At 37.6% G+C, this 18,063-nt stretch overlaps 1 protein-coding gene and 1 non-coding gene across 4 annotated transcripts in view; both read right to left on the bottom strand.

The window, feature by feature from the left end:
- The window catches only part of LOC101740122 (uncharacterized), a 125,250-nt gene that overhangs the window by 2,385 nt on the left and 104,802 nt on the right, over nucleotides 1-18,063 (bottom strand). For 2 of the 3 annotated variants that reach the window (XM_012696052.4, XM_004922594.4), the window contains 4 exons: nucleotides 17,097-17,127; nucleotides 1,831-1,972; nucleotides 857-981; nucleotides 34-248 (listed from right to left, as the gene is read on the bottom strand). In XM_012696052.4, the coding sequence (XP_012551506.2) occupies nucleotides 34-248; nucleotides 857-981; nucleotides 1,831-1,966 (476 nt within the window). In that variant the 5' untranslated portion in view covers nucleotides 1,967-1,972; nucleotides 17,097-17,127. The remainder of the gene's footprint in view (nucleotides 1-33; nucleotides 249-856; nucleotides 982-1,830; nucleotides 1,973-17,096; nucleotides 17,128-18,063) is intronic. The other variant, XM_062672046.1, reaches the window with a different exon arrangement.
- Nucleotides 14,737-14,825, bottom strand: Mir263b (microRNA mir-263b). The gene is given in 1 exon segment (NR_107241.1): nucleotides 14,737-14,825. It is a non-coding gene; the product is annotated as a microRNA mir-263b (primary transcript).

Here is an 18,063-nt window from a genome sequence, read left to right as displayed (position 1 = left end):
TAATAATAATAATATTATAATATAATCTCATACCTTAACTTGTCGAGTTGTTGATGTATGGTTCTGCTCTGATATTGTATAATAGACACGAGTCTGGCGGCAGGGTCTTCGCTTTTGGCTCTTGGAGGAGGAGTGGCTGTTCTGGGTTCTCTCCGTCGACGTCTTCTGGATCCCTTACTCCCGCCATCGCTATCCCTTCCCGAGTCATCTTCTCCTCCGCTTGATAAACGACGCAACGACAACCGAACCTAGAATAATTGAAATCAGAATTAATTAATTTTGTGGTAGCTGTTGTCTTATTATCATAATATACTGAATTTAGGAACGTAAAATTACAGAGAAATAACAAGTTATTAATAAAGAATTAGGGACTTTTGTGTTCAACATTAAATAAATCCTCTGTGGCATTAAGTACATAAAATATTAAGTACACGTAAGGCTCATCTAATTCTTCAATTATTTGATATACAAATAATCAATCAAAATAATCCAATTTTAAGTTAAGCATTGAAACGATAAACCAATAAATCAAACTGTAGATTCGCATACGTGACTCCATAAACAATGACTGTTAGCTAGAGAGGTCAATTTTTTTTTGTTTGAGGGGAGGACGACTTTACGGCCCTCCTAGTGTTAAGTGGTTACTGGAGCCCATAGACATCTACAACGTAAATGCGCCATCCACCTTGAGATATAAGTTCTCAGTATAGTTACAACGGCTACCCCACCCTTCAAACCGAAACGCATTACTGCTTCACGGCAGAAATAGGCGGGGTGGTGGTACCTACCCGCGTGAACTCACAAGAGGTCCTACCACCAGTAAAAATTAGCATTAATACAGTATTAAATGAAATACCTCATGCCTAGCATCTCCCCAAGCCGCCAAAATGTGCAGAACGGGTGCGTCAGGGGGCAAAGGTCGCTCTACCCCTCGCCACCGCTCTGCTAGCACCCATTCACCCTGGTCACTCATACCACCCGCTATGAGGAAGACAATGCTAGTTTAGACCTCTTTTTTATCCTACCTAAGCTGATAGTCTTGAGAGGCTATATCAGCGTCGCCTTAACTAGTAGGTGAGGTCACGGGGATCAAACCTGATGACGTTGCTAACACGAACCCTAGCAAGAGCCGTGCTTCGCAGAATCTACCACCGGATCGGAAACGCGACCCACTGAGAAGATCCGGCGAGAAACTCAGTGGGCTGTGTCTGAGGGTTAATTTACTCGTTGAGCCCTTCGTTGCAAGCGACGGGTTCGACGAGGACGATGACCGGGCAAGTTTAGACCAACAATCCGTGTCCGATTCGTCTATTTGCAAGAATTTATTGGGTCCATTTCACATCAGGAGGCTCATTCATTAATAGCCCATGACATTAAATGGAGGTTTATTTTATCTCCCTCTATCATCATTGTAGGGAAACTGTATGCCATATGTTTTGAAGTGTAATTAATTACATTAGGTGTAAAACTTCCATACACTGCTTGAAAAAAAAGAATGAAATTCAAATAGTAGTCTAGGATATGATACTGCCTCGTGAATCTTTTATTTTGATGTATATTGTGTTTCAAAGTTTCGATTTTTTCGATTTTTTTTTTTATTTATTTCAGGGATTATTTAGCTCCTGGTCCAGCAATATACCTTAATCATTATTAGATTTTCTGAATTTACTTAATTTGAAAGTGTGTTCATGACCGCTTATAGCTATATCAGCAAAGTAATATGATGTTTTTTGGTGCCATTATTGGCTAAACGAATACGAATATAAATACATTAATACATTAGTTAATTAGAATAGAATTTTATTAAATTAGACTAAAAAATAAACAAACCTTCAGGGGCATCTTGTAGTGCTCGGACAATATCAGCGCAGGTTGTATGCTGCCTGACTCCCCTCACCCAGAGTTTTTGACCTTGGGCTATCACCCCCACTTCTTCATCACTGTAGTCTGATGACGAAGCTTCCATGATCACCTGGAAATCAAAAAAGAAATAGTATGTTAAAATTTGTCCGGTAAAATAATAATCACAGAATACGTTAACTGTAAATTTAAATTTGAAATTTTCTTCAAAAACATAGCAGTAGCCAGTATGTATATTTATTATGAATTCCCTAGTTCAATTGACTTCCAATTACTGCAAAAACGAACGAATATTATAATGTGTTCATAATTACTTCTGGTTTAAAATAAATCTGTTCTCATTAAACTGTCAAGTTTTTGAAAAATATAGGTACCTATGTCAATTATTTTGCTTCTAAGGATATTTCAATAAATTGATTGAATACAATGTTATAAGAAATACGCTATAAATTGGGCTTGATTGATTGAACAACCCTTAGCAATTTCAAAACTTAATGGATTTCCTAGTGGTAGGGACGTAGTTTTTTTTTTATTGCCCAAGTAGGCAGACGAGCATACGGCCCACCTGATGGTGAGTGGTTACCATCGCCCATGGACTTCAGCAACGCCAGGGGCAGAGCCAAGCCGCTGCCTACCGCTTAATACTCTCCACAAGCCTCGTTTGAAGAAGGACATGTCATAGCGCTCGGGAAACACCGTGGAGGGGAGCTCATTCCATAGCCGGATGGTACGTGGCAAAAAAGATCTCTGGAAACGCACTGTGGATGCCGCAGTGGCTCCAGGTAGTATGGATGAACTCTACTCCGGTGGCGGGCGGTGCGATGGTAAAAACGAGATGCCGGTATCATCTCGAACAATTCCTCAGAGCACTCCCCATGGAACATACGGTACAGAATACAGAGGGAACCGAAGTCCCTCCGCAGACCCAGTGAATTGAATTGAAAAAATCTGCTAATTCAGAAATACCGTACAGCCCTGCCAATATATCTAATTATTTAGCGCTCATAATACTCGACATTGGAAATATAATACAACCTTAAAGTCCGATTTCCCTTGTTCCTAATTGTATTTAGTTCTAATTTATCATCGTTCTAAGCGATAGGTACTAAAATTTTGATTTAAGTATTGATATTTTGGCATCTAAAGTTTATTAAAAAAAAACATGTGTGCAATTCACACGTGGTAGAAGTGAAACCTTCCAAAATTAAAATACAATTATCCTAAACGTCTTAAGTATATGTAACATTTTGTCATTAGTAAATAATTGTAAAGTAGCGCCCTCTGTGATTTGATATTTTAATTTCACGTATAATCCTAAATTAAAATTCACTACAAGAGCTTTCATACACACGTTAGTATTAAAAAATCTCACAGATGGCGCTGTATTAAATAGTATGTATATTTCTGTCTCATTCTTTGCTGGCTACATCCTACACATTTTTGTATTTGTGTCTCTTACCTGTCGTTTTTTCCGTTGCATCCGGTTTGAAATCACAACGATTCTAAAGAAGTTTTCACTTCAAAAATTAAGTATTAACAATATTCTAGTTTAATTATTTTAAGATCTAACTCGCGATTGAAATACATTTTCACCTATTCCACAAACCATTTGAGATTGATTTCTAAAATTTGAATACTTAATTTTCACTGTGATTGAATAATACCATTAATATCAAATAACAATAATTCCTTTGAACTTTGTAAAGTTAACATCAAAATATTGAACTAACGTCTAACATCGATGTGTAGTGTGATCCCTTAAAACCAAAGTGGATTAAGTTTGCAAAAGCTATTAAGGAAAGTTCTGAGCGCGGCTGCATCGCGTGCAAGCTCGGGGAGCGGCTAAAAGTTTTCATGTTATATAAACATGGGTTAATTTTATTGGGTTTTACTTTCCGTTCTATGTAAGTCTCGGTGTGATTTATCTGCTATTCGAAATATGTAGTTATATATTTCTTTTAGTACCGTTGGCTATTTTAATGAGGTCTATTCACTAGTAAAAGCTTGAGAGGCTGACCAAATTGTAAAGAATTCTGATTTGCCAATATCATTTAGGGTTTCTTTAAAACTACTTTTAACCGTTTAAACTTAGACTAGTCCTCTCACGAAAACTGTAGTATTAGAGGGGTGAAAGGCTATCTGGTTTAAGCGACATTTTGCTTAATACGCGACATTTATCTTTGTAATTTAAAGGTCCGTTTTATTTGCTATTAGTATCAAGTGAAGATGTTTTTAACTGAATTTCAATTAAGTTTACCCCATTCAAATAGCTGAAGAAGTTTTTTTGCTTTGATATCTTTTCTAAATTTTAAGCTTTAATTGGCTATTCTGTAAAGTTGCAAAAATGTCGCTGAAACAAAATAGCCTTTCACGATTCACGATTATAATAACAATAATAAGCGCGCAAGATTGAACCGTAAAAGTAATTTTGTTTACGACTCGGGAAAACCGAAGGAAATGGTAGATAATCTTTTTATTTGCTTATTGTTAGAGGGTTATTCTAATATATTGGGAAAATAATTGTAAAACGGGGCTTGAAATGACCGAGGAAAACTTTTTCAAAGCTTTAACTAGTCATGGAGAAGATACGGTAGGAGAAACTTATTTTTGATTATTTATTACACGGTTCCGCAACTGGATGAAAATTATTAATAACTTCTAAATATTGATTAATTTCTTGTTAATACAAGAAAATACCATAGCACAGAACAGGTATCAAGTTCACAAGTCACTCAAAAAGATGTATATGTATGCAAAGTCGATCCATGTAGACGCTATGGTTCGACTTTGAAAAGACGGATGGTGGTAGGACCTTTTGTGAGTCCGCACGGGTAGGAACCACCACCCTGCCCATTTCTGCCGTGAAGCAGTAATGCGTTTCGGTTTGAAGGGTGGGGCAGCCGTTGTAACTATACTTGATACCTTAGAGCTTATATCTCAAGGTGGCTGGCGTATTTACGTTGTAGATATCTATTGGCTCCAGCAACCACTTAACACCAGCTAAGCATAAAAAAAGACGCAAAAAATGTTAAGAGATTTCAATATATTGTTACGCGCTGGGGTTCGGGATAAATAAATGTTCCACCAAAGTACAACTTGAAACTGTACAACGTAGGAGCTCCGTGCGAAAGAATCGCACTGGACGTTGCCGTACCGCTCCCAGAGAGCGATAGTGGAAACAAGTACTTCATGGTGGTGATGGATTACTTTACAAAGTGGCCCGAAGTCTTCGCTATTCTTAATCAAGAAGCCTCAACGATTGCCGATAGATTAGCATTTACAGGTGTAGCAGTATCTTATATATTATGGTTTTTTCTTTTCACGATATTTTATAGTAGTAAAAATTACAAAGACAATGAATAGATCCTGCTACCAGAACGGACAATACTTAATTTATGTTTTTTTTTTGGATTTTAGACACCTTCCCAAATCAAATTGTTTTCACCGTTTTGATTATTTTTAAGTCATAAATGAAGCTACATATATTTAAAAGTAATTGTACTTGCATGTAACTCAATTGGTAAAAATAAGAATTCCATGAAACAAACAATGCGACGTAAAGTTATGGAACTCGGAAACCACCGATTAGTCTTCTTTTCTTCACGCAACCAACTTGATACGTCAAGTTCTCCAGCACGCGAATAAAATCGTCTAGATATCGCAGTACAGATTTTAGACTAATAGTAATAGACGATTTTCACTAATGGACCTTAACAATAATTAAAGTAAAACTATTTATTTCCGTTTTGTAAAAGATTAATAAACCAAAAAAGCAATTACTGATTTAATAACAACTCTTGTATTTGTATTTAATTAAAATAAATCTGTTCTTTATTTTTATTGCTTATATTAGTGGACGAGCTCATAGCCCACCTGGTTTTAAGCGGTTACCTATCGACTTCTACAACGCAAATGCCGCCACCCACCTTGAGATATGAGTTCTAAGGTCTCAGTATAGTTACAACAGCTGCCCCGCTCTTCAAACCGCAACGCATTACTGCTTCACGGCAGAAATAGGCGGGGTGGTGGTACCTACCCGTGCGGACTCACGCAAGGTCCTACCACCAGTAATGTCAATCATGCATTGTTATGAAACACGGGATAGTTGCTGTTGACAATTCGGGTAGATTTCTGTAATACTGACATCGAAATACAGTAGATGGCGAACCTTTGGTTTCAAGAGTTTGTTGTAATATATAAATTAAAGTTAATGAAATCAAATCCCTAAAATGAATAATGATTTCGGAGTTTCACATACGGCTTGGTACGTGGCAAAAAATACCTCTGGAAACGCACTGTGGATGACCGCAGTGGCTCCAGGTAGTATGGATGAACTCTACTCCGGTGGCGGGCGGTGAAATGGTAAAAACGAGATGACGGTATCATCTCGAGCAATTCCTCAGAGCACTCCCCATGGAACATACGGTACAAAATACAGAGGGAGCCGAGGTCCCTCCGCAGACCCAGAGGCTCCAAACGATCCGTGAGAATGAGATTATCGACAATCCGATAATTTAGATACAGCTTTAAAATATCAAATATGTTTTGATGTTTTCAACTTAAGAGTGTTTTAGATCAAATAATATTCTTTGTCCTCAAACACTGAGAATAATGTGAAAAAGTACACTTTATATACGAAATGTTAATGTACAATGAAGTACTGAAATATTTTTATCTAAACAATATTCAAATGAATTTTCATTTCAATATTGAATAGGTATAATTTAACATAGTTTTTATAATACACAGAACTAGGATTTCCCATGGCGTGTTGTGAAACACATTTCGCGAGTCTACACGTCGCCTTTCACGAAATCGCTAGTAATTTCAGTGCTGATTTCGTGACTCAGAACCATTAAGGTTCGCCCCTCAACATTCCGCCCTATTTTTACACCCCCCGTTGTATTTCAACCCTTGGCATTTGGGGCGCCATGCCGCACCTTACAACCGAGCTTATAATACATACATATACATTGCGGCAATTTGCATTGTTTGAATGGTACTAAAATTACGGTTGAATTCGTTGTATTTTTTAAATTCACTATCACGTTTTCTAGTTTATTCATATTCATAAAATTTTATCTTTGCATTAGAATAATGACCTTGTCATCAGCTTGATTCCGGGACCTAGATATACTTTTTTTTGTCTCCACTCATCTATATCTAATATATAAAATTCTCGTCTAATATATAAAATTCTCGTGTCACAATGTTCGTTCCCATACTCCTCCGAAGCCGCTTGACCGATTCTCATGAAATTTTTTATGCATATTCAGTACCTAAGCCTGAGAATCGGCTACTATCTATTTTTCATACCCTTAAGTGATTAGGGTTGTCCACCCCTAACATATTTTTTTTTATTTGGACATTTTTTTGTTGTTATAATGATGTATTATGTGGTTGAATGAGGTTTTGTTATTTTTATTATATATTCCCTCATCGTTCACAGCACTACATACCTCTTTCACTCATTTACCACATCCTTACACACTTACAATAAGTTTTTTTTTTTTTCTACACTAGAAATTCCCTACAAATCTTATATATGGCAAAACAATGTTTGCCGGGTCAGCTAGTAATATATAAAAATGAATTGCTGTTCGTTAGTCTCGCTAAAACTCGAGAGCGGCTGGACCGATTGGTTAATTTTGGTCTTGAATTATTTGTGGAAGTCCAGGAAAGGTTTAAAAGGTAGATAAATACAACGTAGATACAAAGTCTGCTAGGTCAGCTAGTAGCACTATAAATGCATACTCTATGAAGTCGTCGTGGCCTAAAGGATAAGACGTCCGGTGCATTCGTATCGAGCGATGCGCCGGTGTTCGAATCCCGCTGGCGGGTACCAATTTTTCTAATGAAATACGTACTCAACAAATGTTCACGATTGACTTCCACGGTGAAGGAATAACATCGTGCAATAAAAATCAAACCCGCAAAATTATAATTTGCGTAATTACTGGTGGTAGGACCTCTTGTGAGTCCGCACGGGTAGGTACCACCGCCCCGCCTATTTCTGCCGTGAAGCAGTAATGCGTTTCGGTTTGAAGGGTGGGGAAGCCGTTGTGACTATACTGAGACCTTAGAACTATATCTCAAGGTGTGTGGCGCATTTACGTTGTAGATGTCTATGGGCTCCAGTAACCACTTAACATCAGGTGGGCTGTGAGCTCGTCCACACATCTAAGCAATAAAAAAAAATAAAAAAAATGCTCCACTCATATCACAGAAAATTTGAAACTGTTTAATTTAGAACGCTGATTTTTTTTTCATTCAACATTTTCTTAATTAATTCCATAAAAAAACTCCGGTAGCTTTTTCAAATGCTACGCTAACTGTTCTAATGATTTCGTATGTACGATTCGTTTTCAACGTAACAATGAGTTCTTTTTTTTGCTTGCGTCATTTCTAACGTTTAAAAAAGCCTACAAACTTATTCGCTTCGGTTTGTTAATTGCTTCCTTCGATTTGACGGCTCAATTTGAAAAGAAATTAAATATAACCTAATTTATTTGGGATACTCAATAAGTACCTACGTAGCAATATGTTCATAAAACAAGTTTTATTTTTATAACTAGCTTTTGCCCGCGTTTCGTCCGTGTGGAATAGTTACATTAGCATAACGCTAAATTTTACCCGCCTCTTCATTTACGTAGAAAGTGAAAATATTTTATGAATAATATAATGGCATGAATAATATGAATGGCAGTTATTTTAGGTACAAAAATCACGCATTTTAACCGACTTCAAAAAAGGAAGTTATCAATTGGACCATAATTTTTATCTATGTAGGTATGTTCACCGATTTCTTGAGAATGCTTGAACCGATTCTGATAATTATTCCTTCCTTTTTTTGTTCGAAAGGGTAGACTTCCCGAATGGTCCTGTTTACATCAGTTAGTTACGCCAGTAGTTAGTGAGATTAGCGCGTTCAAACAAACAAACTCTTTGGCTTGATAATATTAAGTATAGAAGTATAGATTCGACCGTAAGTGGCGTAAGTGCGTCCGTAGTAAAAAAGGAAAGGCACTATGCGTTTTGGAACTTCTTACCTCATATATTTTTAGAGATTTTTTATTTTATAACGGCTGTCTGGTGTAGTGGTAAGTGACATGGTCACTACGCAAGGGGGTTGCGGGTTCGAATCCCACCAAGGGAAGATATTTGTATGATAAAGATAAAATGTCTTTTCCAGGGTTATGGATGTATATAAAATATATGTATGCGTATAATTAAAATATTACATTTATTTCCGTTATCTGGTACCTGTAACACAAGTTCTGTACGAGCTTACCACGGGACCAGTTAACGTGGCGTGATTGTTAGTAAATATTTATTATTATTTATTTATTATTATTATTTTATTTCATCAGCAAATGGTCGCAAATTTAATAAGGATAGCGGTGGAAGAAAGTATCTTACATCCCTCTCTTTGTTTCACTTTGGCTACTGCTACCGTGCGACGGTCGATTTTTCGACCTAAGCACGCACGTCGGTAAAACAACATAACATATTCATGAATTACATCGACAGTGGCATAATCATTATCACCATCTGAGGCGTTAAAGCCGCGGTTGGACCTCAGCCTAGTCCCATAAATCCGATTTATCCGCTTTCCTTGCTTCCTTTCCCACTCCAACTTAAAACCCCTTAGTTGTTCATCTTCGACGCCATCCAACCAGCTCAGCTTGGGCCGCCTCTACTTCTATGATCCTTCGGCTGGCCTTCCAAAATACTTTGGCCAGAGTACCCAACTCTGTCCTCGTTCGTACGGATACAATGAACGAACTACGCGTAATAAAATAAAACAAAACGAATTTCCATTTTGTATTTTGTTTTCTTCATGTAAATATACGAGCACGAGTATGTCCTGTGTATTTTACTTTGCCGCGGCTTCTCTGCAAAACTATTCTATTTTATAACTAGTTACAGTTACGCCGGTAAGAGTAACGCCATCTATCGCCGAATAGTCGAATGAATATCGAAGGGTCTAGTAGCATCTAGAACGCTCGGGAAGCACAACGCCATCTATTGTCAGATAGTGGAAACACAATGCTCGACTTGTGTGGAATATTCTCAATAATTCTAGGGATGTGGTGTCGGCTATAAAAGCGTTGCAGAGATTGCACGCAGTCAGTTAGTAATCGGAACTACTCGAAGCGAAACAGCAAACGGATCACCTGAAGCGAATCGAAGAAGAAGCGAATTGAGAATTTTAAAGTGTTTGTGAAGTGTTTTAAGTGCTCTAAGTGCAAATACAGTTTTAATTTGTAATTCGGTAGAATTTTATTTATCCCGAGCCCCAGCGCGTAAAAATATTAAATGATCTGTACTTATAAAAATAAAAGACCGATGTAAGACCGTAATAAAAAACTGATATAAGAATAAAAGATTATAAACATTGTTTCCTTTGATTTTTGCTTAGTCTTATACCTTTAAGCGAGCAGCTCTTGTATATATATAATCTGAATCTCGGAAACGGCTCCAACGATTTTCATAAAATTTAGTATACATGGGATTTCGGGGGCGATAAATCGATCTAGCTACGATTTATTTTCAGAAAATGTTGTTTTATTCGTGTTTTCAATAATCGACTCTTCGCGACATCTACTGGCGAATAATAATACTATTTTTCTTAATTAAGGGCAGCTAACCGCTTTAAAGACAAAACAAGATGGCGTTATCAAAAAAAAAAAAAAAACATATAGTTATTATAATTAAAGGATCGCACTCAATTTTGTGTGCTCTTGATCCTGTATTCATGGGTAAGTTCACGTCTGCGGTTAGGCTTCTTTTCGGTCTAAAGAGGATAAATGATAATCGGTCTATATTACAACCGATGTTTATGAACGCAATATTAAAGTAACATGTAAATTATCGACGGGGCTTGTCTGTGCGTAATCACAGGAGCGGCACGGTGATGAGCACGCAAGGACACACCGGATCGCATGCTACACACGAGCTTGATGGTTTTATAGTAAAATTTTAAGCGAAAAAATCGCTTTTTTTTTCAACTCTTGAAGTCAACCTCCTTAACGAATTTTGCCTTGACATAGGTATACTACAAGCACACGATATACGGAACCATTAAAACGATACTTTACAATTGTAATGTACATAATATGACATATTGGTTTTGTAATAATAGCTATTGTATTGAAGTCGTCGTGGCCTAACGGATAAGACGTCCGGTGCATTCGTGTTGAGCGATGCAGCGGTGTCCGAATCTTAGGCGAGTACCAATTTTTCTAATGAAATACGTACTCAACAAATGTTCACGATTGACTTCCACGGCGAAGGAATAACATCGTGTAATAAAAATGAAACCCGCAAAATTATAATTTGCGTAATTACTAGTGGTAGGACCGCTTGTGAGTCCGCACGGATAGGTACCCTGCCTATTTCTGCCCTGAAGCAGTAATGCGTTTCGGTTTGAAGGTGGGGGCAGCCGTTGTAACTGAGACCTTAGACCTCATATCTCAAGGTGGGTGGCGGCATTTACGTTGTGGATGTCTATGGGCTCCGGTAACCACTTAACACCAGGTGGCACGTGAGCTCGTCCACCCATCTACGCAATAAAAAAAAAACATGAATTAATATTTTAAAATCTATTTAAGTTTTTTTTTAACATAAAACTTTTTTGCAAAAGCAAATCCAGTTATGTCGACCACGTAATCAGCTAACATCATCTTTCAAACATCGTCATTCGAACAAATGAAAATAACATTCCATTAGAACATATTATGCTTATTTCCTCTATATACAAGGCGTCTTTTAATTAAAAGAAATGTATTCAAGTGTAACATAGAAAGAAAAACCAACCCACAATACGATACTACTGCATTAGTCATTTCTGTTAGCTCGATCGGTTGCCATAGTAACGTGCGTCACAACAAATTACCGCTTTATTGAACTTTGACATTCGGAGTAAGTTTTTTTTTTTAAGTACAGCGCCCTCAACCACGCTGTGACATCGCAAATCGATACTACGATACGACGTTTATAGGGTCTGATTTTTGGAACGAAGTTCCTTATCGCGCGTTGTGAAAGGGGACTAGACGGAAAAAATTCTTACAAAAAGTTGTCACGACACTTTTTAGATCCGTCATTCTGACCAATCAACGTGTAGGCGCTTATCGCGTGACATTGCTCGTATCCGATTGGTCCGCGTAATGAGTACAGGTTCTCGAGATAGCGTTTCAACAATAGTAATTTAGTTCATAGTATTGTTTTTTTCTTCTTCATAATGCCGTAATTTATTACTATACCTTAAAAAAAAAAATACAATTCCTTCACTAATTAATCGAAAGGAACTTCGTTCCATCCGGGTGTCGCTTGACACCTCTGAAGTTTTTTTTATTTGTAGGTATTAATATAAATTTGAAAATTACTACGTACGATAGTCAAACTCTTCGCCCGTGTGTATCGTAAACGGGCAGTTCCCTTAAATCAAAGAAATATAATTCTGTAATCATCGTGAATAAGTCGGAGAGTAACAGATGCATCCGAACGAATAATCATAGTCTTGTTTTGAGAAAAAAAAGTGAATTGCTTATTCTTCTTTGCATGATTGCATTAATGTTGCCATGCTTGGAACTCCCGCAGTATATTTTATGTTTTAGTTAAGATCGCAAATTTGCAGTAGGCAGCGGCTTGGCTCTGCCCCTGGCATTGCTGAAGTCCATGGGCTACGGTAACCACTCACGATCAGGTGGGCCGTATGCTCGTCTGCCTACAAGGGCAATAAAAATTTGACACTTTCATTGGCGTGGTCAACCTTCTTTTTTTTTTATTTTTTTTTTCATAGACGAATGGTAATTGAATATTTCAACCCAACATTAATTTAAATTTATCATGTTCTCTTATGTAAACATAAGAATGCAACACTCGACTCATTTCGTTTTAACAGCCGTCGCAACGTTAACAATAATGTTAGCAATGCAAATGGCGGGAAATTAAATATAAAACGCCAAACGAGTAAACTAGTGAATTACAAAACTAAAGTTTCCGAGAAGCCGATTAAGTAACTCGAATAATTGCATATTTAGCCAGCACGAGCCAAATTACACCGATCATTAAAGTTTCTTAGAAAAACGATCGATCTACCTGTTAACGATTCTCGAGATTGCCGATTACGATTTTTTTTATTTTTTGTTTTATTTAAATTTGTATCTTTCGATTTATTCGAAAAAATTACGTATTGTCTCGTTTTAAGTCTCTTTTTAGAGTGTTCGAATGGTTATTTAAATGATTTTGTGCGTTAGCTCATAGACACAGCCCACTGAGTTTCTCGCCGGATCTTCTCAGTGAGTCGCGATTCCGATCCGGTGGTAGATTCCGCGAAGCACTGCTCTTGCTAGGGCCAGTGTTAGCAACACTGCCGGTTTGAGCCCCGTAAGCTCACCTACACGTCAAGGAGAAACTGAAATAGCCTCTCAAGGCTATCAGCATAGGTAGGAAAGAAAAAAAAACAAGATTTAGAAGAAAACGTGAAAAATAAATCTGCAAAATAAGATTTATTTTGTGAAGCTCCCTTACTTTTTACAAATATTTTTAAAAGCCACTCGCATAAGTTTCTTAACAGTTTTTAGGGTAAGGACCCAAGAGCACACAGAAATGTACACAAAGTGTGTGTGATGTTGAATTCTTTCCACTCTAAAAAGTACACTCGTGTAGAATCCGTTGATGACGATGGTATTAAAACAACATCAGTTTTTTACGTATTTGACGGTATAACTGTATTCAATAGCGCATTTAGTGGCGTTGACAATGTGTTCCCAGCTTTGTCTGCGATGACTCCCATCAAACTTACATAACATTAAATGATCGATGACGCCTGTTTCGATATACGTTTTCTACTCGGCGTTGTTCCGTGATGCTAGATGAATATAATACAATGTTTCGGTAAGGTTCCGTGAGGAATTAGCACTGTCAATATTATAGTCGGTTTTCAGTGGTGACAGTCTAAGTTTCTTTGGGCTATGAAAATTTAATGGCTTTTAATTGCAGCACTTATTTATATTTTACATTTATACATGCATTTGTAACAGAACACTTTAATTGTTCCATAATTTTATTACTGATGGATTAATTAAGTAATAAACTGAAGTAGATACAAGGTAATTCGAATTAACATAGAACCTTCATGGTTTGAGATTTTTGAGTGAAGCTTTTTTCAAATGGTACATATGAAGTTCTTCTTTTAAAAAATGTGCAACATTCGACTATCAAAGTTGTTTTTTTTATTTAGCTTGGACAAGAAAGATCGATACTTCGAAAATTCGAGTGATTTTTTAATAAGAGTTCCAACGCGGAACTAACGCTGCGGAAACAGCTCGCAATATCAAAGTTGCGTTTGGAGAGGGGGACTGCTAATGAACGCACCGTGCTATTTTGGCTTAAATGCTTTCGTGAAGGAAATTTTGATTTGAAGAACGAACCACGTGGAAGACCCACACATGTGATGCCACACATGTGACACCTGTTTCGGTCTCTTCAGAATTCTTTAGGCAGTGTCAGGTTAACATCACGAGAGGACTGCCAAAACCAATTGTCGTGGTATTTTGATCAGAACTCCCAAAATTTCTCAAAATTTCTCATGAGCAAAAAATAGCAATGGGATCATGTCCCAACCTACAAGATGGCAAAAAGTTATCGAACAAAATGGTATCTACATACTTTAGTTAAATGTAAATAAACTATATTTAAAAATGTTGTGAATTTTCTTAAAAAATGCGAAGAAACTTTTTTCCCAATCTATTATATGGAAATAATATTACTATTAAAACAATTATATCTTGATCCTCTTCTGTTATGCAGTTTTTCTTATTTGCGCGTCAGGTTAGGTTTGTTACGTTCTTCTTGTTCGTTGACGTAGAGTGACCACACTGAGCTAAGGCATCGGGAAATTCACGGGTATGAATTACAACTCCTGTGAATTCTCCCAGTGCCAAGGAACAGCGTGGGCTTTTTGTTTTTCAATCTTCTTCTCTTCTTCTTCTTATTATTCCTCTTTCAATCTTCTTCTGCATGGTCTTCGGGTACGATCCTTCTTCAAACTTGGCAAAAACGGCTCGACGCTTCTCTTGGGAAATAACTTGACAAACTAGGGTAGCACAAAGTACGTATTGAATTGAAAACCAAAATGGAGTTGTATCGAAGAAACTGCCCTAAACACGTCATTACGGATCATCCCGATCCATGAACGGTGCTTTTAGGTACCTCAAGCACCGGTCACCGTCCTCGGCGAACCCGTCGCTTGCGACGAAGGGCTCGACGAGTAATTTAACCCATAGACACAGCCCACTGAGTTTCTCGCCAGATCTTCTCAGAGGGTGTCGTTTCCGATCCGGTGGTAGATTCTGCGAAGCATGGCTCTTGCTAGGGTTCGTACTAGCAACACTCCGGTTTGAACCCCGTGAGCTCACCTACACGTCAAGAAGCTGAAATAGCCTCTCAAGGCTATCAGCATAGGTAGGAAAAAAATTTCGAAGAAATCTAATCATAAACTATTGCACGCGGTAGATGAACGAGCTCATGGCCCACCCGGTTTTAAGTGGTCACTGAAGCCATAGAATACCTCTGTCCACTTCGAAGCGTGAGCCCGTAGTCCAATCTCAACGTATTTCTTTTTTTTATTTTTTTTTTATTGCTTAGATGGGTGGACGAGCTCACAGCCCACCTGATGTTAAGTGGTTACTGGAGCCCATAGACATCTACAACGTAGACGCGCCACCCACCTTGAGATACAAGTTCTAAAGTCTCAGTATAGTTACAACGGCTACCCCACCCTTCAAACCGAAACGCATTACTGCTTCACGGCAGAAATAAGCAGGGCGGTGGTACCTATCCGCGCGGACTCACAAGAGGTCCTACCACCAGTAATTACGCAAATTATAATTTTGCGGGTTTGATTTTTATTACACGATGTTATTCCTTCACCGTGGAAGTCAATCGTGAACATTCGTTGAGTACATATTTCATTAGAAAAATTGGTACCCGCCTGCGGGATTCGAACACCGGTGCATCGCTTCAACACGAATGCACCGGACGTCTTATCCTTTAGGCCACGACGACTTCTTGTAATTGTCGAGAATTTTCTTCAACATCACCACACGCAATCAATGATTTATAGGAAATTCTGGGCTTCTGTCAGTCTGATGACTTGCGAAACCATCGGCTAGCGGTCACCGTATTGTAGTAAAAACGTAACGAACGGTAAACGACCGCCGGCTGTTACCGACCGCCGTGACAAAGCGACGAAATTATTAACGTTATTATGATTTATCCGATGCATATTACGGTGGTCGGTTTTTATTCGTTGATTATAAATAAGAACAGTTGTTATTTGAATATTATTATTTTTTACAAATCGTGTTCTTTTATTGTGTCTAATCGGTTGATGCGATAACAGTTATACAGTAAAATCTTCTTCAGTAGGTGGTACTACAGTAAAATTCGCGCTTTCTTCGTTCGCGTTTTCACTATTCGCGAATTCAAAAAATGCGGCACGTTATTAACGTGACCGTTTATATTTTTACTCAAAAAGGGAAGTTGGTTTATTTACAATTTACAGGTACATAAAGGGAAAAAAACAGTACGTTTTTAAAGTTATTATTCGGAAAAGTTAGCTTAAAAATTAAGGATTAAAGAACATAATATACATACTCAAGATGTTTAGTTATATTTATATTTATTAGAGGAACAAATTTGCTTTAATGTAGCTTACAACGCTCGCGTTCAGCCGAAAACGGGACAATTTTGCGTTCCAGAGTTCATTTCGGGGACACCGGGACTCGTAATTATAAAAAGGGACAGTCCCGCCTATTTCTGCCGTGAAGCAGCGTTTCGGTTTGAAGGGTGGGGCAGCCGTTGTATCTATACTGAGACCTCAGAACTTATATCTCAAGGTGGTTGGCGCATTTGCGTTGTAGATGTCTATGGGCTCCAGTAACCACTTAATACCAGGTGGGCTGTGAGCTCGTCCACACATCTAAGCAATAAATAAATAAATAAAAAAACGATATTGCAATCCCAAGAGTTGTTTGAGGATTAGCCTTTATATCGATGTATTGATCATCATATTATTATCTAACGCTGAGTGAATCTTTCTGTCTTCGTCAAGCATCCAGATGTGTTGATGATTAGTCTTCACTGCCTCCGATTGCATCAGCAATGCCGTTTTACCGGCTTTCCTATGACCACTTATGCCCGGACGAAATAAAAATAAAAATTCTCACCTCATAAGTATTTTTCTATAGCAATCAATATCTGTGAACAATAAAAAATACATATAAATTTATTTGCGCATAGTGTAGTCTTGGCGAAATTTGTGATTATAGAAGTATAAAATACAATCATAATAGTATACAAACTTACAATTCCAATTAATTATAGTCGAATTTCGACTACTGCGGGACCTCTAGTTTCTATTTATTACGTCCTAATTAAAAACTAAGTAAATTATGAAAGTCCCATGAACGCTGTTCATTAATTGAACTAAATACATTTCCTATTAACGTGTTGTCGCACGGAATTACGGAATTACTTACCTTTTCCGATTTTGAATTATAATGAGTTGTTACTTCCGTTGTCATAGTAACGTTGTGTAATCACACCGTATATGCTGATGTTTAACGTAGAATAATTAGTTGTTTTCTTAACGTACGAATAACTGATTAGAGTTTTATTTTAAACTAGCGACCCGCCCTCGCTTCGCTTCAGAAACGTTAAATTATATTATTGATAGCCGAGTCTCGCAATGTTACCCGCGGTTATTTTCGTACCGCGGATGACGCCGCGGGGTAAAGCTAGTCTAAAAAAAGTAGCCTAAGTTATTCCTTATATTAACAGCTACCTATCAGTGAAAGTCCCGTCAAAATCGATCTAGCCGTTCCAGAGATAAGCCGGAACAAACAGACAGACATACATACAGACATAAATTATAAAAAATGTTATTTTGGTGTATGTACCATATATATATTCATATGCATGTAGTAAAAAGCGGGTATTTCAATATTACAAACAGACACACCTATTTTATTTATATGTATAGATGTGTTTTGGTTATTGCAGAGACCATACGGAAGAGGCCACTGTTTGGGAGTACGAAGAGTTTTAATTATTTTCTCTCTATGTTTTGTATCGTGCGTTCCACGGGAAATGTTTTGCGGGGTTTCTCAAGATCATACACTTGATCTGCTTTCC

Source organism: Bombyx mori, chromosome 14 (assembly GCF_030269925.1).
Source record: "Bombyx mori chromosome 14, ASM3026992v2".
NCBI classification, from domain to species: Eukaryota; Metazoa; Arthropoda; class Insecta; order Lepidoptera; family Bombycidae; genus Bombyx; species Bombyx mori.
Note: the sequence above shows the minus strand (reverse complement) of the source record. Positions and strands in the feature narration are given on the sequence as shown.